Here is a 24194-nt window from a genome sequence, read left to right on the forward strand (position 1 = left end):
TCGTTTACTTCCTGTGGCCCTAAAACACGCCGTCGTCACGTGACTTGCCGAAGCAGCGCATGTCGTTAGAAACCGCACACCGGCTGGAGGTTTGACAGCTGTTTCTCACCTGCTATTGAACGCGAGTTAAATAAAAACAAGCATTTCTCCCGTTTAGTTTACTTTGACCAAAAGTTTTTCCAGGTGGTCAGTCGCTCAGAATGTCAGCTGTGGAACCGGAAAAAGCGACAGGCACCGAAAGTGTGGAGGACGAGGATTGGCTGTACGGAGGTGAGCCAGAGATGTTGAGAAATGTCACTCTGCTTAATTAACTATTTAAAAAACAACAATCAAACACCAAAATGTGACTTATTATGCCGCCAATAAACCTGAGAGCCTGGTTACTGAACAATAATGAGGCTCAAACTGTGTGTATTTAGTTTCCCAACCGGTATAAGCTGCAAGTGTACTACAGGAGATAATACACACACACACACACTTACTTTACATGCAGTCATGTATCTAGATTAACATCTGCACAACCAAACAGACAGTAATCAAGCTTGTTTGGATTGACTGATGTATGTAAAGATCAACTCTCCCTCTCTCTCACACACACACACACACACACACACATACACACATACACACACTATCCATCAGTCACTTCTAAATTTGTCTGATCACGTCTTCCAGAGGACGTTGACAATGGCAGAGATGTGGCCGAAGCTGCTGGCGACGAGGACGATGAAAAGAAGACAGAGACTGAAATTTTCAGGTAAATGAATTTATGGATTTTTGGATTTGATTCGAGTCCCACAATGGATCACATGATCCCCACCTGGCTATAAGTTTAGTATAGGGACATTTAGTTCCCATTTGCCGTTTTAATAACCTCCACTCTTTTGGGAAGATGTTCCACTAGATTATAGAGTGTGCTTTGGAGATTGAAGGGTGTTAATAAAGTCAGGTACTCATGTATTTGAGGGGAGGAGGCCTGGGGTGCAGCCAGCGCACACCACATTTATTTTAAAAAGGTGGTCAAATAGGGTTGAGAGCTGGCAGATCTTCAACTCCAACCTATATTAAGCTCTTTATGAAGCTTGGGTATCTTCAAGTTTGGGTCAATTGTACGCCCGTAACTTTGTGGTAACAGTTACACATAAGGCTGAAAAAGTCAGGTGTCCTAATACCTTTGTCCCTATAGTGTGTGTGTGTGTATATATATATAAAGATCAAAATGGGTTTTCCTCTTAGGTTTTTTTCTTTTTTTTCTATTACAGCAATTAAGTCCTACTGACCCGTTTCACACGTCTCCACATCCCAGTTTTGCCTCTGGCAATCCGTCCGCTCTTTCTTTCCAGCTCGTGCAATAAATAGAAAGGTGTTATTTGTGAGGAAGTGTAAGGAACTGAGCCGGGGAATGAAATGGGCCATCACGCTTATTTCTCATTAGGTGGAGTTACGCTACACTAATGATGCATGTACGTTTAATACCTGGTACGCTCAGCACTTGGTAATGACATACCATGAAAAAAAAGAACCAACAACACAGTGTATGTGAAGCTGAGGGAGAAATTACTTCTTTATCGCGTATTAAATTCGTACAGTACACGAGTGCTCAGTTACTCACCTCAAGCATTTTGGAGTCGACACAGCATTTCTAAGCGTACGCTTTTGCTTTCCTCAAGCATTTTTCACTTCTTATTCGCTATTGCAAAAGTACAAGCCTGGTTTGTAAACAGATCCTTCAGGCCACCCGGGATCTGTTCAGACCAATCGTCGCTTGGTATCAGGTTGTGCGATGGCCATCTGAACATGCTGGTGAGCGGTGTTTAAACAGCATTGTATCTACACATGATCATTTGTAAAGGCTGTTTAGTTGAGAAAAAAAAAGAATGAGAAAGTTTTAGGAAAAGGATCTGCTACATTGTGCCTCCATTTCACATGTATTTCTTTTTCCAGTGCTTTGGTTGGAGATGTGGAAGGCGTTAATAGAGTGGACCATCAGGTAGTTGTTTTTTCTTTATCACTGATTTCGTAATTCATCAAAATAGTAAATGTGTGCTTTCTCTCGTCATTAAGGATGGAGATGCGGACAGCAACACGGACAGCGACGACAACTTGCGAGTTACGATCGGCGACATCAAAACAGACAGGATGCAGAGCATGTGAGTATTCGGTCTCAAAAGTCAAGATCACAATCATGCCTGGCCCTGTTTCCTGTTTCTCCACCATCTCATATTATCTGAAAATACTAGGGATGCGTTGCGATACGATTCGCCCCCTATCACGATTTGATTCAACACTATGCAATTCAATGCAATGAGAAAAAATATGGTGGTATGCAATTCAATATGGTACACACAGTTTACTTTTATTTCTTTGGTTCAGACAGACAGCAAGTCATACATTTGCTTAAGTGTCTTTTGACTTCTAACGCATGGCCCATTCACAAACTTGCCTTTGTAAAGAAAAAAGATGAAACCAGACATTTTCCTGTTTAGTCTCCAGGAAGACGCAGCTCTACCTCTGCCATGTTAATCTGTATTCTATGTGACTCTGAGGACACGCCTCGGTCTCCGCAGCAGTGTTTAGAGAACGCGCTCGGGAAACAGTTGTCACTTTCTAAATAATAAAAGTATAGTGCATCTACTAACAATTATATATAAATAAATTGTTTTTACCGATGCAAATATGTTGAAAATGATGCACCGCGATCCCAAAGCCAACTTGCCAACCGTGAATCTTGCCATCCATAGTGGTGATAATCTGATTGCCAGATCAGAAAACTCTAGTGACATCCCGTTCATGTCTGTATCGCTACTGTTGCAGCAGCACTGAGGCCTTCTAGGGTGTGTCCTTGTGTTTGGGAATCAGTTACACCCATGGCTGGAAATCTGAAGCTGTATTTGTTTGAAATTTGAGTTTCAGACCTGCTTTAGATGACTTCCACCAAAATTGCTGACTTTACCATTAATTACCGCGATCAAACGTTCCTGGCTCGTGATTATCTCTCCAAAATGGCCATGTGCACCAAGAGTGTTTCATTTCAGGGTTTCAAGATTGGATTAGATTTTTTTCCCGCCAGTATACATATTATACGGACCACAAATGTTATTGAGTCTAATTTCATCAAGAAGTTTATTCAGGATAAATAAAGATGTCAAAATGAAACCACCGTATCCAGAAGAGCGCATGATATTTCTGACACGAATGATCTTTTGCAGTGTCTCTGCAAGTAGGTTGGAGGTTATGTTTTAGAAGATAACCACTAATACTTCTGAAATTGAACCCTCTGGATTGAGGTGAATCTCACAGTATGGCTGTGATGTAACTTTGGTGTTCTGTTTGTTTCCATTTTGCAGCAACTCTCATGTCAGTCTCAAGACCTCGGGAATAACCACTGTGTCAGGTAACAACCTACTGACTTTTAACCTCCCAACTAAAAAAAAAAAAAAAAACAGCACATGGGTAAGCAGCAATAATTAGGGAGCCAAGAACCAAAGGTCTACAAACACTCTTGTAATTGTATGTTCCACTTTTTTTTTTCTACTACTATTACTACGAGATGGGAGTAAGTTTGATATGCAGTATCCTTCATCCATAACATGCAAGCAAATTTAATGGCAACACTTTTACATATTGACACCAAACTTAAATATTCCTGTGAATGAACTTGTGAATATTCTTAGCAAAATGGTCTAATTTTACTTTGCAAAAAATGTGAAACTTGAAAGGGCTGCTTATATGGCTTGATGTTTTGTCATCACATTATTATGTATATTGTCTCGCACTGGTGGTCCAAATACAGTAGCTTCTTGTCTTCCTCGATGGCTAACGCTTGGGCCCCGAAAGCTTATAGCAGTCACTTTTTTGTTGCATTTTGTTTGCTAGTTACAATTATTTTGTCTGCATATAGCTACAGAAACTCTTACAACAAAAATAAAATTTGCTAATTTATATTTATTTTATTTACAATAGAATATAAATTAAATGGTTAAACTGAGAATATATACCATTTTAAAGGGTTAAAAAAAAAAGGTCATTTTTAATTTAATGGCTCAAACAAAGTTGGGACAGGGTCATGTTTACTACAGTGTAGCATCACATCTTCTGTCCATATACATCTTGGAACTGAGGAGACCATGTTGTTTCATATGTGTCTGATAAAGGATTCTAGCTGCTTAACATTTCTGAGTGTCCTTTGTTGTGTTTTTCATTTCATAATTCGCCAAATGGTGAATGGTGAAAGATTTCCTAATGTTCCCCAGGCGGAAAGGTCTCTGGCTCTGTTGCAGTGGATGGTTTCCCTGGTGCTCCATCACTAGAGGTGGAGGGAGAGTTGGAGGAGAAACCTTGGAGAAGACCAGGTGTGTGTGTGTGTGTGCATGCCCGTGTTTACGTAGGACTGGAGGAAAACCAATAATTCAAAGCTATGCTTTCCAAATCTGACTTTTTTGACAAGGGAAAATGGTTTGCTGAAAATCCTTTGCTGAGCGATGATAAACGAAAAACCTTCTAAACTTCTAAAAGTTAGAAGACCATCCGTGTTTATGTTCGAGCGGGAAACATGGTCAGATTTGTTTTTCGAAGAAAAAAAAAACCCTATACTCTTACGCTAACGCTAGGCAATCATCCAGGCTATGTTTGAGGTCTAATATTTGAAGTAGGCTTGCTTGTGTGATTATATATATTAAAGGTTAACTGATAGTGAATTTTACTGATAGCTTTTACTGATTTTACTGATTGAATCAACCTATAAAAAAACTGGTTAACTGGATAAAAAAATAAACTAACACTTCATGTAAAACAGTACTGAACTTTATCACAAAAAACCAAAACAGTACAGATTCATGAAAATGTGCTAAAGGACATAAATATGAATATATTAATGAATAAATTAGAAATAATAAAAATAGCGTTCTCCGTGCAGCGTGCAGTCTCCAGTGTAAAAACAAACAGCACATGGCGTCTGTGATTCACCTCTAGAGGCCGCTTTTCCAATCGGATGGAATGGTGATCCATCGATCAACTATCGGTGCCGAATAATCGGTCAACCTCGAACATATATGGCTTTATACAGTATAATCCAATCATCAAACAGTAAAAGCAGCCCTCATAGAACATCAATGATTTTCTTCAGTTGAACTGTATTACTTTTTAAAGCTATTGTGTTTGGAAACTGTACAAACCGAACAGTTAATTTAGGACATGAACAAGCCGGGAAAAAACCCCCCCATCCAATTTGTTCCAGTTTCCAGTGTATGGATATTATGCACAATGCTAGAGCTTTGCTGTTTTGGCTGAACTAGTGCATTTTGGGGTTAGTGGAAAAATGCAGGCGCAAATAGTGTTTGTTTTTGGTCAGATTTCTAACTCTGTGTGGGTGCAATCAGGTGCGGACCTGTCCGACTATTTTAACTACGGCTTCAACGAGGACACCTGGAAGACCTACTGTGACAAACAGAGGAGGCTGCGCATGAGCCTAGAGTTCATGTCCTTAGGCTCATCTGAGAAGAGCAAGGCATGTTGACTTTTCCATCAGTGTAATTCATCGTAGTTCATTTCTTTGACATTAGGGGATATAATGTAAGTCGTGTGTGTGTGTGTGTGTGTGTGTGTGTAGGGTCATCATGATGAGCCCGTCTCTAAATCCGATCTCTCGTCCAGGTATATCTCAGTCTCTCACTGAACTGTTTTCAACTTCCTTATTGTTATCGATTTTCTGTCTGCACTGCGTAACCGCCGTGAGCCTGGTGAAGATGACAGAGCCACGCCCGTTCAGATCGAATACACGGGTCACACATGACCTCCAGATTTCGAACACGTTAGAACCATTACCACTAAGCACCAGGTCAGAGTACAGAGTACAGAGTTCGATTCAATTCATTTTTATTTGTAACAATGGACATTTGTCATTAAGCAGCTTTACAGAGATAAAGCAGGTATTGGGTTGTGTAAAATAATTTTAGTGTACAAGTTCGATCCTTAAAATTGTAAATTTGACCCTAAAGAGCGAGCCAGTGGCCACTGCGGCAAAGGAAAAACTACCTGAGATGGCATGAGGAAGAAACATTAAGCGCAACCAGATTCTTAAGAGAACCTCATCCTTCAAAACCGAATGCCATTCATTACACACCTCTGTTTTTATCTCTCTAGAGAGTAATGCATCACTTTCGCTTTTACAGTATGTCAGGGAGCTGGTAGCTTAATGTTTAAGGTGCAACTCTTGAGTACATACTGCCCTGTGTATGAGTGTGTGATGTGCATCATGGAGGTATTGAGTGCGTTTCATATACTGAATGTTGAGTATGTGGGTATCACATTATACTAATACTGTATTATAGTCATTTTGATAAATGGTGATTTGACCTTCTTTTTTTTTATTGTGTTTATTTATTTTGTATTGTGGCCTTCCAGGGCACATCCATCCTTAGCTATCTTTTATAGTGTTAAACACAAGCTGGGTTAAGTGTGTGCATGTGTGTGTGTGTGTGTGTGTAGTGTGTGTGTGTCTGCGGGTGAATGCAGGACGCCGAAAAGCTCCATCGATGTAATCGGAGGGCAAACAGAGACCATCGTTTGTGTGGAAGGGCAAAGACTAAACAGCACAGATGGAAACAGCATGCAGGTGTGTGTGTGAGAGATGATTGAGTAAAACACCTTTGTGTATAATGAATGAACTGTGTCAAGAGCTTGTTCCAAAAACCTTGAGCTTGTATATATGTGTGTGTGTGTGTTGCAGGTGCAATCCTTCTCCGAACACCCCATGGACGCTGAGCCACCGTCCTCCAAGCTGCCTCCTTTCTTTGCCCCCACCATTCCACCACCACCTTTTCCTCCTCTTCCCAACACACCTCTTTTTCTACCACACCCACCACGTAAGAAACACACACACACACACACACACACACACACACACACACACACACACACACACAATTCGAGATATATGAACTGCAATAAAAGGTTTTTTTTGTCAGAGAAATATGAAAATCACCATGCGTTCCTCTGATCAGTAAGACAGTGGGTCCTTATGGAGAGCTATAAAAGTGCTCCTTCGCTCGTTGACACTCCGACACACGCTTGAGCTTCTTTTTTTTTTTTTTTGCTCGGCAACGACGTCACAGCAGCGTTACACACTTCAGTTGTTTTATCTCTCTAGAGTAATGCATCCATTCCGCTCTTACGTCAGTACTCTCAGGCAACCAAAGGCATTGCTGCATACCAAAGTACTGTACTCTGTTTTGCGTGTGCGTGTGTGTGCGTGTGTCCGTGCATTTAAGTATTTATGTTCGGTCGACCAAGGTCAGATGGAGTCAGGATGATCTGTTTATATATGTAGGTGCTGTTCATTTTGGTTAATGCTTTGAAGATTTATCACTAATCGATATCGGTCTTGCCTTAGAGGTCAAGTGTCATTGTTAATGTTTCCAGTTTAAATGTTTCCCTACAATCCTTGCTTTGTTTCTATCAGTTTGGGCTCAAACATATATCTCAGTCCAAATAAATGTCATCTGCTAAAATCAGGGTCCAATTTGTCAATCGTGGATTAAAATCACATGTGAATGTTTGTTTAAGAGAAAAAAACACAAACACACAATACTCCATGCAAGAATTCTACATTAGTTGAAGTCCATTGAGGTCTTCAATCCCCCCAAGATTTAAGGATTTTTATGAATAACAAAGAACAAAAGAACAGGGAAATTTTGGACCCTGAGGCATGGGCAATTGTTTGAAACCAGCGTGAGCCTCGATATTCTCAAACTTAGAATTTAGAAGACAGGAAACAACCATGACGTCCTGTCTTGCAATGTTGCCGAAATCTCCTTCGCGCGGCACTCGCACAGTCACCATTCTGATAGAAGGTTTTACAGTGAACGCTCATTGTGCACCACTCCAGTGCTCCATTATGACTCTGGGTCAGGACTCTGGGCATCTCCAAAACTGCAGCTCTTGTTGGATGTTCCCGGTCTGCAGTGGTCAGTATCTATTAAAAGCGGTCCAAGGAAGGAACAGTGGTGAACCGGAGACAGGGTCATGGCTCATTGATGCACGTGAGGAGCGAAGGCTGGTCCCGTGTGGTCCGATCCAACAGACGAGATCCTGTCGCACAAACTGCTGAAGAATTTTATGCTGCTAATGTTTGACAGGTCACAAATGTTTTAACAGCAAAGGGGGACCAGCACAATATTAGGCATAACGAATATTAACAAATATGTATGGTCCTGTAAAGGAGACAAAATCATTGGCAGTTATTTAGACAATAATGGCTAAATATAATGACATAATGTATGCTGAGTTATTTTTAGAGGACAGTAAATCTGTACTGCTATACAAGCTGCACACTGACTACTCTAAAATATATATTCAATTTCATTTCTACAGTGTTGTCACATACTTAAATAGTTGCTTAAATGTGAGGGGTGCACTCACTTTTTTTGAGATACTTTATAGTGGTGGTTCATTAGAGTTGTGGAGGCTTCTGTGTATTCCAAATCTGTCACCGAGATAAGAGTTAATAAACGATATGTTGCCTATCCTGCTCTATAAATAGCATTGTTTTTCTGCAGGTGAAGCAGGAAATCGCGTCGGCCTTAGCTGTTCTGCGTGAACGTGAGAGCGTGTATGTGTGCGGTGGGTGTTCACGTATGTCAGTGCAAATGCCAGCTTATAAATCATCCGGCCACGTGAGCATAACTGCATGCAGGTTTGAGCTGGAGCTTCTACGCATCCTTTATATAGAGTCTTCTACAGATGAGGACTTCTTGAACTTCGTGCCCAGCCAAATCCTGCAGCCCCTTGTTCCGACCTGCACAGCCAGTCTCACTCTTTTCAGAACGTGCCCCCTTTATCCTCGTAATCCTCCCCAAATATCAAGCATCCGTGCCAGACTGTGCCTTTTGAAGTGCAGCCTTTTAAGCTCGACTGGAGGCCGTCCTTAAATCAAGCTCCTCTACGCAACCCCGGAGTGTTGACTCGCGCGCACACACATGTGCCGGGCCTGTCCCGCGTTTCCTATTGTGATGTGCGGTGTCGAGCTAAAAATAGCAGCGCATGGCAGGAGAAAGTGCCACGCCAGCGGAACTGTGTAAAAATGTGCTGAATGACCCAGCTACACAGAATGAGCTTTAGAGAGAGAGAGAGAAAGGGTGAGATTGGGTTTAGTGGAAATATCTGCAGCTAGGAAAAAAAGTGTGGAAATGATATGGCTGTGATACTAAACTTTTATTTATTTATTTATTTATTTACAATGCTCAAAAGTTAGAATGGGACATGTTTAGGCCAAGCAGCAAAAACATGATCAACATCAATCAAAGGAGTAGAACCTGGTTCAAGGTTTTCACTGAAAAGTTTCTTAGGTTTTTTTTCTCCCCCTCCATCAGCGTCTTAACAAGGATGGAACGATCCTGCTTCATCCTGCTGGTTTTTATTTGAAATCTCGCCAGTGCCGTCTTCAGAAATCCATGATTAAATCAGAGCCATTGCATCTGTAGCACTGTGCTGACATGTCTGCTTCCTTTTTCTGAGAAGGATCACGGTCCCGACCTACAACAAACCCTTATAATTGGATCTCATTGTAACGTGTAGACAACAGTGTGTGCAGTCAGCCTAATGCGGTTCTGTCATTTTTCATTTGAATTGTAAATGTGAATGTTTCAGTCGGCTTCTACCTTTTTTCCTTGCTTTCGCTTTGACCTTAATTTTAAAGAGTGATTTTGGGACTAGGAAAGATTTTTTAAAGCAGTCAGGGTATCACTCCAGTACCACACTTATGTACTCCTTTACCATCATCCTATGCCCTGGGTTACTATGTGATGTAAGCCTAGTGTACGATGCCATGGTCATGAACAGATGGCAGAACAGGACAGCTAAACGTATATGATTGCGATCGAACCAAAGCAGGCTGTGTTCTGTGTAGCGTGTTTCTAACCTGACGGAAAAGATATGAAAGATATAGATTCGTGGTGTAGTGGGTGTGAGAGAGAGAGCACATAGAACCTGTGCTTTCCTTTCCCTTCTTTCCAACACCTTATATACTGCTTTCATTGCGGTAGCTGTTTAAGTAGGTGAACTTTCTGATCGGAAGGTTATCGGTTCAAATCCCTGCTTTACCAAGCAGTCACTGTTGGGGCCCTTGAGCAAGGCCCTTAAGCCTCAACTGCTCAGCTTTATAAATGAAAATTGCAAGAGCCAAATGGCGTACATGGAAATGTTTACAATTCTCAGTTTTCACATTACCATACACTTCCTGTCCCGAATTGATCAGGGTGCTTCGGTGATTTGAGAAGGCGAGCTTTGATTCAGTATATAGGAGTATATAATTCCAGTAGGCCAAAGGTTTACTCCCAACACAATGACTGTTTCTTAAAACAGTCTGGAAGATTGCAGCAATTGATGTCATGACTTGGAGCTTCAGATTGTCCACTTATTGTAATTAGGAGGTAATAGGAGCACCTGTGGTTGTGAAATGACCTACCTTTTAAAGACCGTACTTCTCTGCCTTTGATACCATGGGAAAATCCAGGCAAGACCCAAACAGAAAAAAAAGTTCCCTTATTAGGGACAGTTTTCATACAACTGAGATTCGAATGCTAATATAACAACCTTGGGACCACATAGACACTACATCCTTCAAGCGGGATGAATGAACTTCGTGAAAGCTTCAATTAGAGACAACAAAGGAACAAGTATCAAAGTATGTCCCCACTCTAGCTACAAACCTTTGTTTTAATTCAAATTGGTCAATGGAAAAACCAAATGTAATGATCAGCACTGTGTATGGTGGGGAAAAGGGCTGAGGAAGTGGATTAAGATGGGAAAGAGTCTTTGAAAGTCTAAAGGGCCTTTTTTAGGTCTGAAATTTTCCGATATTTTCCGATGTCCATGTAACGCTGCCTCTAATGCTTATTGAAATGCACAATACAATGTTTTTGTTTGTTAGTTTCCATGGTTGTTGTAGTTATTTCTTTCACTATTCCAAATATATTTTGCTGTATTACGACTACAAATGAAACCAACATGCAACAGCCAATCAGCTGTTTATCACGTGAATCTCTATAGGATTGGACCACAGACGTTAAGCCTATTCTTTATTTTATTTTTCAGCTATGGTAAAGTGCAAGTTTAGTGATACTTGGCTTGAAAAAAAAATTAATCTAGGGCTTGGTTAAGGGAAGAGTTTCTAACAAAGTATTTGTGTGTGTTTTTCATGTTGTGATGCAAGTCTTAAATTAAATTTTTAATCATCTGGAAAAAGTCTTAAATTTGACTTTGTGAAACCTGCAGAAACCCTGTTTGAGCAAGCCCTTTAACCCTCAAAAAAAGTGTAAACCACTGGATAAAAAAAGTGTCTTTCAAATGCTTTAAATGGAAAAGCAAGGCTGTGATTCTTAAGCGCACCAATCCAGCTGTGAAGCATGTGGGTTTAAGCATCGGTAATGCAGGGGCCCATAATGCAGGTGCCCTTATCCATACAATTATCTCATTTATACAACTGAGCAGGTGAGGGTTAAGGGCCTTGCTCGAGGGCCCAGCAGTGGTCCTGGGATTTGAACTCACGACTTTCTGATCAGAAGTCCAGCATCTTAACCAATGAGCTATGTTTAAACACCATACTGTGTTTTTCCCAGTTGGTGTTTTCCTTTTGGCCTCAATGGTGCAAGATAATACACACAGTGCTTTTCGTAACATCGCTAGATTTCTACGAGCGATTGTTAATTCAAAAAGTTATTTCTATGCAGTTTTATGTTGTTCTCGCCGTATTTTGATGTACAGCTACTATTTATAACCCCTGACCAGTGCATGAGGTGAACCTGAAATCTTGAACAAGATGAGTTAGTTTTTTAGACTACGTTTGCAAGTACTCGGGTTTACACACGGGCCAACAACTGATTAGATTTTAATGGGGGAAAAAAGGATAAAAACGCTGAGCGAGTTGAATGGGAAATGGGGAAAAAGAAAGACAGACACGCAACCACAATCAACATCCTCCGTTAGCTTTTATATATGCTGCCAAATATGTCACCGCACACAACCCATCAAACACTCTAGTTACACACACGTACATCAGCCCTCACACACCGGTACGCACAATTACGCGAAGACGGAGACGTCGCTGTGTTCTTTTGTCAGTTTTGTCGGAAATCTGCTCAGGTTAAAGAAAAAAGTATCTTCGGTGTGCAGAATTTGAAGACGATTCGGCAGGCGTTTTTATTCAACAGTTGATGGTTCATTCAGTGTGTTCAAAGGGACAGATTGTTTCGCACAATGAAACGATAAAGGTTTGTGTGTGTGTGTGTGTGTGTGTGTTAGAAGCTTAGGTATTTGTTTTTTCCCTGGTTGAAGGAAAACAATGTGGCCCTCAGCAATGTGATTGTCTCTTTCTCTCTCTTCATCAAACCTCTTTTTTCTTTTTTTTTTTTTTTTCTTTTTTCTTCTATGTCCTTCCTCCTCTATGTTTCAGGGTTGTGTTTTTGAAAACGTTTCTCCTTTCTGAGCTTGATTCTCATCGGGGGTTTTGAGGAAAAACAAGGACGCATGCTGCCCAGATGTGTGTTTGTGCGTGTATGTGTGTGTGTGTGTGTGTGTGTGTGTGTGTGTGTGTGAATTGAGAGCTGACTTTGAAAGGGCCCATTTGGTGTTCAGGACCATGCCGGGTGAGTAAAGGTTACAAGCAGGGTGATCTGCAGAACACACTGGAATTGGACGCTCGCTTAAATGTTAAAACCAAGATGAGGTCACGGGCGGTTGGAGACACACACACGGACACACACACATATACAGTATGAAAACCCACTGTCCTAACACACCATCTTCTCCTTGTCATGTTTTAACTGTCCCTCTAAAGCAAGTATAGATTCAGTGATCAACTTAAAGGTATTGTGTGATGATCTGAGAAGTGATGGTCAGTATATGTAGATGGAGTTATTGCGAGGTTTTGGAACTGGGTGTGTGTGACTCGCCAGGAGCGTTTTATTTGATGTTGTTGTTATTATATGCTGTGGTGTGTGTGTGTGTGTGTGTGTGTGTGTGTGTGTGTTTACTCAGGTTTTCCACTTCCTCCTGAAGTTCCTCCTCTCCCTTTACATCAGGCAGGTAAGCATGCAGCTTTTAAATTTTTGTATTTAATAAAAAAAAAACTTTATATATATAAAATGTGCTACGATTGTGCGTCTTTAGTGTGTAGCCATCCTCTGTCATCAGAAATGTATCCAGTGAATTTGCCTGCATGTTGATTGATCTGAAGCAGGTCCCATATATGCAGTAAAACTCAAATAAAAAAGCAAAAAACGCTGCTTCGTGGGCGGCCATGTTGATTTTTGGCATCAGCTCGGAGTTGGGGAGAGCATCTCGAGCTTGGAAGGAATTTCCGAGTTGTGAGAACATCATGTTTTTTGTTTAGTTTTTTCGGTTCGAGGTCAGGAATTACGCGGCGTGGGTTCGTGTGTGTGCGTGTGTTGGAACAAGTGCACGATTTGTAGGAATGCGAGCAGCCAGCAGAGACATTGCGCCTGTTTGTAGATCTAGACAGGGAAAAGGTGAGATGCTGAAACAAAAAAGAGAGAAATAAGAGGATTAAAACGGAATAAAAAAGACGATGCGCTGACAGTGACAGCAGGTGATGGTTGTGTGTAATTGACCCTGGCAGGAGTGATTGATGGGTTATCCAGCAGTAATCACTGACCTTGTGGAGTATCAGAATTTAAGCATCTTTTTCATGGATCTCAGTGTTTTGTTTTTTAATGCAGTGCTCAGTATGTAGACTATTTCACTTTACACATGTGGTCCTCATTTGCCATTGTAATAACCTTCACTCTTCTGAGAAGGTGTTCCACTAGATTTTGGAGTTGGTTTGTTGAGATTTGTGCTGATACCAGGTACTGATGTAGGTGTGGTGAGGAGGCCTGGGGTGTTTCATAGGATTTATAGCTCTATAGCAGACCACTCCTAGTCCAAATGAATCTTATAATCGTGAGCCTCCAGCCTTTGTGGTAGCAGTTTGGGAAAGGAGCACATGTGGCTGGAAAAGGCGTGTGTCCCAATACTTTTGGCAATATAGTGTATTTCAAGATACTAAGTTAAAGCTTGAAATTAGAGAAGTCAGAAATATATTTTTTTGGTTTTTAAAGGTAACAGTCACAGAGGTGTATACGAAGGGGTGTGTGTGTGTGTGTGTGTGTGTGTGTGTGTGTGTGTGTGTGTGTGTGTGTGTGTGTGTGTGTGTGTGTGTGTGTGAATTCACTGTGTATGCACACATGTCTTGTATCCCAGATCGAACAAACATTATGGCTTATCTTCCATTCGGTTGAAATTCAGGTATTAATCTTTGTTTTTGACCGCATTGCAGTGAACCGGGCCAAATATGGCAGAGCAGCTATGTTTGTGACCTGAGTGTCCTGTTTATCAGTTTCCAGAGTCTTGCCTGGTCTGTCGCCCACACACACACACACACACGCACACACACATACACATACAAGAGTCATGTCCTTGATAGTTAAGGATCTTATTTGGACTTGTTTGTGCACTGATGCGAATCATATGATACTTTTATAGCCTAGACTTTTACTGAGAATCCCTCATTTTCCACGAATTGCACTTGAATACTTGCTAATGATAATGTTACACATCATTGTCCTCATAAGTACTTGTTGTTTTCACATTTATGAGTTTTTACGAGACCCGAAACTCTTGCATTTTTAATTGTATTCTTGTTCAGAGCTTCGTCTTGCAATAGCGAGAGCTGAAAGCTTGTTTGATGGTGCACCAAGAAAAACATTCTACTTTTGAGTCAGTTCAGGCCACATCTGCATTGATTCTCGGGTTTTCTTATTGTTCAGAACTCATCCTATCCGCTTTCGAACTTCTTTTCTCCATTTCCAGCTTTACGAATATTTTTTTTCTCTCTGTGCCTTTCGTTTTTCATTTAAAGAATGGTCCTGCTCACATCCCGTGCACCCTGCCAAGTCCAAACATCCTCTGTGGAGTTTCCGTTCGACTGAACACTGCCAACCAGAGACTGTATAATTTATGAATCACTTCCTGTCCTAGCATGGCTTCAAAAAAAAAAAAAAAAAGAAAATCTGGTGTCTTGCCTTTTCTCACTTTCTCTTAAAAAGACACACATGTTCGTACAAGAGCTGGTAGACATGCGCGGCAGGCTGAGAGGATTTTGCTGTAAAACGTAGTGAGGCCTGAGGAACCCCTGAAGTGAAGGACGAGGCAGTTTCGTTTGTTTAGTGGGTTGTGGCCCGTCGGGATCCTAGGGTGCTCATAAAGAGAGCTGGTGCAGAACTTTCCTGTAAGCAACCAGAATCTCAATCCAGCGCATATATTTGAATAAAAAAACCTTTTATCTGCCTAGGAAGTGAGGAGGATTGTATTGCTTTTGGAATATGGACTGAGAAATCAAGTGTCATGGACTTGATTTGTTTTGAGACAAAAATGAGTTTGTTTGAGACTTGAGGAACGCTCTGGTGTCATAGTACAAGGCAGCAGTGGTGAACAGTAAGGAAGTAAATGTAATTCGTTAGAATCAGAATCAGAAACAGCTTTATTGCCAAGTATGTTTGCACTTACAAGGAATTCGTTTTGGTGATAGAAGCTTCCAGTTGCCCATATTTTAAGTAAAACAGAAAAAAAAGCAAATGAATAAAGAATAAGAAATATAAAAGATATTGCACAGTATAAAACTTATTGCGCAATTTTAATAAAGAAAATGGAGTATTATTGCACATAAAAGTACAGATTTTGATTTGTAAATGTACTGTAGTATTGCACGCATGTTGTATTTTATTGTACAATGGGGAGAGCATTTAAGTGTTTATTGGACACTTCTACTTTAGCTTTTTCACGTATCTGTACTTCACCGAAGTATTTCCATTTGGGGAGACAGCAACAGCAAACAGAACATTTAGAGAGGAATAAATGATGAATGAAACTCCCTCGAACTCGCCACAACACCTGTCACATTATTTGTGCGTTTTCTTTTTTTTAAAGAAGGTATCGGGCTCATGAATATTCATTAGATATCAATCAGTGTTTGACTTGGTACTTGTTTGGTGTGCTGAAGGTAACAGTGTCTTTTCTCATAAACTGAGTTGATTAAGAGTCTTGTGGCAAAAATGATAATAGAAACATTATGGACATAATCAATCATAGTACTTTGGATATTGAGAACATTTGAAGGCAAATACATTTGTACTTTTCACAATGTGAAACAATTCCACACGTTTACTGGAGTCATATTTTACTACACGGTTTGTGTACTTCATCCGTCACTGCACGGCACTTAACCAATATGTTTATTGGACGTTTCTACAATGATAGCGAGTAAATTCACAATACATAATACATGGATGAGTTTTGAGTTTTCTCAGAAAAGTGTAGCATTCCCGAACTGTTCTGGCACCACACCGACTAGTGTGTTAATTTTGTAGTAGAACTCGAGCGTCCTGCACAGAGCCCTGACCACAACCCAAAGGACCACCTTAGAGATAAACCTGGAACATCCGCGGAACCCCAGACTTTCTCACCAACCATCAATACCTGATTTCATTAATTTGAAAAAAGTCCTTTAAGCCACACCCTACAAAATCAAGTGGAGAACCTTCCTATAAGAATGGCGCTTGTTGTAACAGCCAAGTAGGCACCAAAAATACCAAAAATGATCTTAAATGTTTGATCATTTTCGAGCTGTTTAGAAAGGACACACACTCCGGCGCTCATGTTAGTTCTCACTCTCCAGTGTTTTGTATTGTTTTAAAGACTATAATCACACTCTTGATGTCACCCAAATGAGGATGGGTTCCTCTTTTAAGTCTGGTTCCTCTCAAGGTTTCTTCCTCATAACATCTAAAGGAGTTTTTCCTTGCCTCAGTCACCTTTGCTGCTCATCAGGGATAAATCATCGTTCATTTTCATTCTTAAGTTCTGTAAAGCTGCATTGAGACAATGTCCTTTGTGCAGAACGCTATAGAAATAAACTTGAATTTAAAAAAGAAATATTAATAAATGAAGTGCACTAGGCTAACTTTCTCCATGCGGGTTTCCTCCGTGGGTGTCCGGTATGTTAATGAGTGGACACTAAATGATAAGTGCATGCGAAAGTCCAGGTTGTGACGTCATCTCGAGTGTGGGATTTAACAACTGACAGAGGGGATGCTAGGCGGCAGAGCTACTCCTCTGTTCTGCGCTCAAAAAGATATAAAGTTCAAGGTTATGGGATTTCTCGCTCAGGAGCATAACGGCGGGTTTGCACAGCGATTAGGCACGCTAACGACGCCGGCTTTAATTAAGAGTGGCCCCTAGGGTGAGAAGAGATGGCGGTTAACATCGATCATCTACGCAGACATATCTCTCCTCCCGTTTCCCTTCTCTTTCTTCGCTCCCGGTGCTTAACTGCGGCGAGGCAGAGACAGATTACGAAATCGGCCCCGGCTTTGAAACACGTACAGAGATGAAGGCATGGGGAAGGAGGGAGGGAGGAAGGGGAACAGTGAAGGAACAGCGCAGCAGCATCCCTTCCAGCTCTATTTATAGCAGATGAGCATTTGGCGTCCGGAACAACACCTGTCCACGACGAGACCGCTCACGAATAAAAGTGCACACACGAGAGCTACTAACCGCATTCACCTTTCACCTCTAGGGGAAGCCAACTTTCAGTCTGGAAGGAAGGCAGGTCTCCTAATTTTGTGCTCGGGCAGCAGCATGTCTTCATTATAATGTTATCTCATTCACACACACACACACACACACACACACACACACACACACACACACACACACACACACACACAGAGCACTGCCAGCTTCTTGAGTGCGCACTGCAGCTTGACAGTATGCCAGACACATCAAAAGGTTGTGAAATTGAGAGCCCAAACCATAGCAAAGCTTTTGATCACAGAGAAAACGGATATTATTATTATTTTTTTTTAAAGCCCTTCCATTTGCGGTACGTCTGTTTTCTTTCTTTATCTTTTGGAAGGGGCTCCGATTGTTACGCTGAATAAAGGTTGCGAATTTCTTGTTTATTCTAGGCTAATTTTGAATTGCGTAATCAGAGTTTTCCATGAAATTCTGTTAGTTAAAAGACTTAAAAGTTACTTAAATTTGTCAGGACTTTGCGATCCAGAATGTGCTTATGTTGCATATTTGTGCATCTTTCATTTATTTTGTCATTTTTCTTGTTTGCAGTGGCCATCCAGGAGGAAGCTACGACAGCCGTTGTGCCCCGTACTTCCCCTTTGCTGCAGGTAGGTGGCACTGTCACAATCACAAGCTTTCACCGTTCAAACATTCCTCAATTGAAGTCCCCACGCTTGCAGATCCGGCTCCTATAAACAAGCAGATTAGAACATAACAGCCACAAAAGCTGTATGTTTCTAATTATTTCGGATTGTACCGAATTCTTATGCGTTTCAGCTGATAACCAGTTTTGGCTTCAATAGGAGGCCACGATCGTTGAAATCTTATCAGAGCTGGAGTTTGCTTTAGGGATTGATGAGAAAACCGAGATGTAATGCTGATATAGCGGGTCTGCATTGTTCTTGGCCGTAAGTCTGGCCTCGAAAAAAAGGAAGTGTAAACACGAGTGTGTGTGTGAGGTCAGGTCTGAATCGAAGCAATCGGCCCTAGCGGATTGAACAAAACACAAGCGAACAGTGGGAAACTATTTCATTCGGATCATTTTAATTGGAACGTCGCACTTCCTGAGCTGTTAGGAGCTGAGAAACACACTCATACACACTTAGAGATTACCACCACATACGTAACAACTCTTGTGCAGATTGCTTTATAGCCGTCCAGGCTGGCAGACGTGGCACTGACTAGAGACTCGGGGGAATTCAGTAATCCGGCTACTGAAAGAGGAAATGTAAACTAAGCATGTATATATCCACTACATGCATCACTATTGTAGCACACGCACACTAAGCCAGAGTGCCTCTGTTCCAAAGAATTTGACTGTAGCGTTTCCTTTGTGCTTCTGCAGGACACAGCGAGTCGTTCATGTGTGGTGCAGGTACTCAATCTGGCAACCTCTTCTAAACACTACGTCTCCTATCTTATTTATACATCTGGACAGGTGAGGGTTAAGGGCCTTGCTAGCAAGGGACCCTGCTCAAGCACCCAGCAGTGGTTGTTTATGATCATAAGTCCATTATCTTACTGTTTCACATCATCTTCAGAAGTTTCAGGCATACAAATCTAGAAACAACAAGGTCTAGACTTGCTGAAATAGTCAGGTTTTATGATTCTACAGTGCATTATTTAGTTATTTTAGCGTTTCTTTTACACAATTGGGTTTAAACTTTGTTTCTACAAGGTCATTTCTTCTGCCTAAAAAATAAACGTTACACAATTTACCTTAAGATTTACAAATAACAATATCGTCCTGAGTGCAGCCCTGGTAATTGATGATTGGAAAGACAAGCAAGCCAAGAGAAATAATGTGTCCAGTTTTTCTCATATACACACACCCACACACACATATATATATATATATATATATATATATATATATATATATATATATATATATATATATCTATCTGTGGCTAAATCTGCTATATATTGAAAGTGTACTGGACAATGTAGGTGTTTCATTTTTGCTTGTCATTTCAGCATTAGTTTCATTTTTATCAAAAAATCAGTAGTTCAGCACTTCTGACCTGTTATTAAACAAATGCCAAGATGAAGTGTTTATAAGAAAAACACGTTCCGTTTCAGTAGCTTTATTTTTAATGGGCGAAAATAGTGCATAAATGTAAACACTAAATTTACCCATACAGTATCTCACAAAATTGAGTACACCCCTACATTACAGCAACCATTTTATTATATGTTCTCAAGAGGCAATACTATAGAAATCAAACTTGGATATGTTTTAAAGTAGTCAGTGTGCAGCTTGGATAGAGTACAGATTTACTGTCCTCTGAAAACTGTGCCCAAAGTGTGAATATTTAGTTTGAGCACCACTGTTATCCAGCATTTCCCTAATCCTCCCGGGCATGGACTTCACCAGAGCTGCACAGGTTGTTTCTGGGACCCTCTTCCAATTCTCCATAATGACATCATGCAGCTGCTGAATGTTGGACACATCTCTTTAAGCTCTTTCCAGCTGTATAGTATAGAAATCTTTTTCCAGCTGTATAGTATAGAAATCTTTTTCCAGCTGTATAGTATAGAAAGCTCTTAACAGCTGTATAGTATAGAAATCTTTTTTGGGTGTATAGTATAGAAAGCTCTTAACAGCTGTATAGTATAGAAATCTTTTTCCAGCTGTTTAGTATAAAAAGCTCTTCACAGCTGTATAGTATAGAAAGCTCTTAACAGCTGTATAGTATATAAAGCTCTTTACAGCTCTATATTATAGAAAACTCTTCACACCTGTATTGTATAGAATGCTTTTTCAGCTTTATTGTATAGAGAGCTTTTTCCAGCTCTTTAGAATAGAAAACTCTATAGAAAGCTCTTCACAGCTGTATAATATTGAAAGCTCTTCACAGCTGTATAGTATAAAAAGTTCTTTCCATCTTTATAGTATAGAAAGCTTTTTCAAGCTGTATAGTATAGAAAGCTCTTTACAGCTCTATATTATAAAGGACCTCCAAGACGCTTTCAGGGCAATCATTTTGCTGTGCATAAGGGTACTAGGAGATTTCATTCCTAGTTTTAAACATTAAGCAGAAAGGTCTATACTACAAAGCTGGAAAGAGTTTTCTATTCTATACAGCTGGAATGAGCTTTCAACACTTTACAGCTGAAAAAAGCTTTCTATACTATACAGCTGGAAAGAGCTTTCTGTACTATACAGCTGGATAAAGCGTTCTGTACTATACAGCTGAAAAGAGCGTTCTGTACTATACAGCTGGAAAGAGCGTTCTGTACTATACAGCTGAAAAGAGCGTTCTGTACTATACAGCTGAAAAGAGCGTTCTGTACTATACAGCTGGAAAGAGCGTTCTGTACTATACAGCTGAAAAGAGCGTTCTGTACTATACAGCTGGATAGAGCGTTCTGTACTATACAGCTGGATAGAGCGTTCTGTACTATACAGCTGGATAGAGCGTTCTGTACTATACATCTGGAAAGAGCGTTCTGTACTATACAGCTGGAAAGAGCTTTCTGTACTATACAGCTGGAAAGAGCGTTCCTGCATAGTGTCTGCATTGAACTGACTTTTCCTTTCCATTGCTTTTTTTCTCAGGTGTGTATCCACATACTCTCGGGCCCATGAATCCCTGGCTGGGTGTGAGTGACCATGCCAAAGCATGGAACTATCACAGCAGCCAGGACAACCCGAGAGAACGGGTGAAGGACAGAGAGAGAACGCGAGAACGTGAGCGGGCCCGAGAGCCAAAGAAAGAGCAGGAGAGAGAGCGTGATCAGGAGAACACCCTGGCGTTTCCGAGCCGCAGCAGGTGAGTGGGGAGATGGACAGTAAAAGTGCGCGTGCGACAAAGTGAGAGAGTCAGCCGCTGTAGCCGGGCAGATGCTGGTTCTGATTTGTATGCCTGATGAGGCTTTCACACATGTAAGGCAGACTTGGAGAAAGGAAGCTGGATGGGAATAAAAAAAGATGAAGGTATTGCCTTGTCTTTCTTACCATATGTGTGTGTAAGAGAAGGACTGTTTGTCATTTTGCTGATGTGTAAAGGGAAAGCAGGCCAGAAGAACAGCTGTGCACCCACAGCAAAAAAGAAACAAACCACACACAGGCATTGGTGTAGAATACATGTATATGTGGTATTCCTTAAGTATTACAATACACAAAATACATTTATACACATATGTGGACAAAAGTATGGGGACACCTGACTTTTTCAGTAGCAAGAAATTTTCCCTTCTCTTGAACTAGGAGACCCAAACCTGTTCCAGCGGGACTATGCCCCTGTACACAATTGCAGCTCCATGAACATATACTTTACATGGGTTGGAGTGAAAGATCTTGAGTGGCCTGCTATAGAGCTTTTGAACCCTATAGAACACCTTTGAATGCTGACTCCACCCCAGGCCTCCTCACCTCACAGTGCATCTCCGACACACATCAGACCCCATTCTAGAGAATGAGTCTCTCTAGCCATAATGGAGAGGTCAGAGAGACTCTTTTTTGAGAATAGAGAAACTAAAGAGTCTCTCCATTCTAGAGAATATGTCTCTTCGTGCTCCAGGAAGTCTCTCTGGTTTCTCCATTGTAGACAAAGAGCCATCTTCAATCTCTCCATTCTAGAGAGTCTCTCTCCATTCTCCTCATATATAGAAAGAGTATCTCCAGTATCTCTGTTCTAGAGGAAAAAAAAATCTCTTTGGTCTCTTTGTTCTGGAGAGAAAGAGAGTGCTTTTGGTCTCTCTGTTCTAGAGAAATAGACTTCTGGTCTCTTTGGTTTAGAGGAAGAGTTTTTCTGGTCTCTCCGTTTCAGAGAAAGAGATTCTCCAGTTCCTCAGTTTTCGAGCAAGAGTCTCTCCAGTTTCTTCATTCTAGAGAACGAGTCCCTCTATTCTATAGAGTCTCTCCAATCTCTCCATTTTGGAGAAAGAGTCTCTCTAGTCTCTTTCTTTAGAGAGAGTGAAAGGAAATGGCAGTTATGAAAATGATTTTTCAGCTCAACCGATTCTGCTTCATCTGTCTTATTTCAGATTCTCACTTCCTTCTCCAATGCTCTCTCTTTCTGTCTTTTTGATGTCGCCCCTCTTTCTCGCTTTCTGTTTCTCTCATCAGAGCAGCTGGTTAAACATTTGGTGAACACTTGTCCCCTCATGCATGAGCTCATCTTTCTGATTCAGTTAGGACATCTCTATCCTCTGTCCCCCTGTCAGTCCAGCATGGACACACTTGCACATTTATGCACAGACTCTCTGATGCAATAACACACCTGCATAATACAGCACACATGGGTTTGCTTTGTATGTGTGTGTATACACGCAGTGCCTTGGACACATGCTGTACGCGTGCTGGTGTGTTGCATTTGCAACATCAAAGGAAGCCCTGTACCATGTGTTGCGCACACACACCAACACACACAATGTATGTACTGTTTTCATCAGCACGTTGTAACCTTCTACTATAGTGACTGAGGGCAAGCTATTAATTATGCATTCAGTGTGTGTTCTTTCTCTCTCTCTTTTTTCCTCCCTACATACTTCCTACTGACTTCTGGATTAATTCAACCTATTTAGGCAAAGAGGGTAACTGAGAATGAACATGTTCTTTTAATAAGCATTGCATCCTGGGACACTGGGTCGCTTGGTAAATAAGGCTAATTTAAAGCAGAAAGGGGGGAAAAAGGAAAGTAGAGAAGGTCAGTGTGTGTGTGTGTGTGTGTGTGTGTGTGTACAGGGTAAATCAGGAATCTGACTATGGCTAAAAAAAAACCCACCAGTATTCGCTCCCTACATCATGTTTAAAGGTGTTTTGGAAATCCAGTTGTTTTGAGTAACAGCTCAGTGATTAAATGTAGGCCTTTATGGTTAATGATGTGGTTTTGGTTAATGACCGTGTGTGTGTGTGTGTTTGTGTACTCACGTAGCGACAAAGAGCGTGCATCACGTCACAGAGACCATAGCGTTCGAGAGAGCGATAGACAACGGGAACATGAGCGAGAGAGAGAAAGAGAAGACCGTCGTCGTGAAAGGAGACACAGGGAACGTAACGAGCGACACAAGTCCTCTCGCAGGTAAAACGCAAACACACCTGCACTCTTTCGTCATGTTTGTACCAATGTGAAAAACACAGGTACCTCCTTTTTTGCTTCTTGTTCCTTTTTTTTTGTTTGTTTTTTTTACACTTTCTCTCTTTCAGCAGTAGCAGTTGGAGAAAGCACTCCATTGATGATGGAGAGAGCCACAGGAGACACCGATTAAAGCGCTCGAAATGCAACAAGGACAGCACAGACACCGGGTCCACCGAATGACGAGGGGAGATCGTACGTCATTCGTACGCGTGAACGTTAATTCAAAGCCACGTTTATTTTCATTTTATTCTGGAAAACTATTTTATTATCCAGCGTTTTCACAAAACCAAAGACAATGAACAAAATCGTCCTTTTTTTTTCTCTTTAATTTAATCTAATTTATTCTAATATGCAATTATCGATTATTATTACTATGAACTGTGTTTATGTTTATGGCAAATTGTGCTTTTGTTGCCGGATGAAAACAGTATTATAAATGATTTGGTGAATCAGTGATGCGATTGCAAAATTTTACCAAAC

At 40.9% G+C, this 24194-nt stretch overlaps 1 protein-coding gene across 3 annotated transcripts; it reads left to right on the forward strand.

The window, feature by feature from the left end:
• On the forward strand, positions 1 to 24168 carry fip1l1a (FIP1 like 1a (S. cerevisiae)). 3 transcript variants are annotated; one of them, XM_046836523.1, is made up of 17 exons: positions 1 to 89; positions 175 to 270; positions 676 to 757; positions 1945 to 1990; positions 2065 to 2150; positions 3348 to 3394; positions 4254 to 4352; positions 5379 to 5506; positions 5609 to 5652; positions 6487 to 6613; positions 6728 to 6863; positions 13033 to 13080; positions 18178 to 18236; positions 18974 to 19003; positions 21191 to 21404; positions 23511 to 23657; positions 23783 to 24168. In XM_046836523.1, the coding sequence occupies exons 2-15, from the start codon at positions 201 to 203 to the stop codon at positions 21218 to 21220; spliced, it is 1032 nt and encodes a 343-aa protein (XP_046692479.1). In that variant the 5' UTR covers positions 1 to 89; positions 175 to 200; the 3' UTR covers positions 21221 to 21404; positions 23511 to 23657; positions 23783 to 24168. The 3 variants fall into 3 exon arrangements, with proteins under 3 accessions (XP_046692479.1, XP_046692478.1, XP_046692480.1); XM_046836522.1 differs by having other exon boundaries at positions 19 to 270; positions 23786 to 24168; XM_046836524.1 differs by lacking the exon at positions 18974 to 19003 and having other exon boundaries at positions 24 to 270.
• Positions 24169 to 24194: the final 26 nt, after the last annotated feature.

The sequence above is a fragment of the Silurus meridionalis genome, chromosome 23 (assembly GCF_014805685.1).
Source record: "Silurus meridionalis isolate SWU-2019-XX chromosome 23, ASM1480568v1, whole genome shotgun sequence".
Taxonomy (NCBI): Eukaryota; Metazoa; Chordata; class Actinopteri; order Siluriformes; family Siluridae; genus Silurus; species Silurus meridionalis.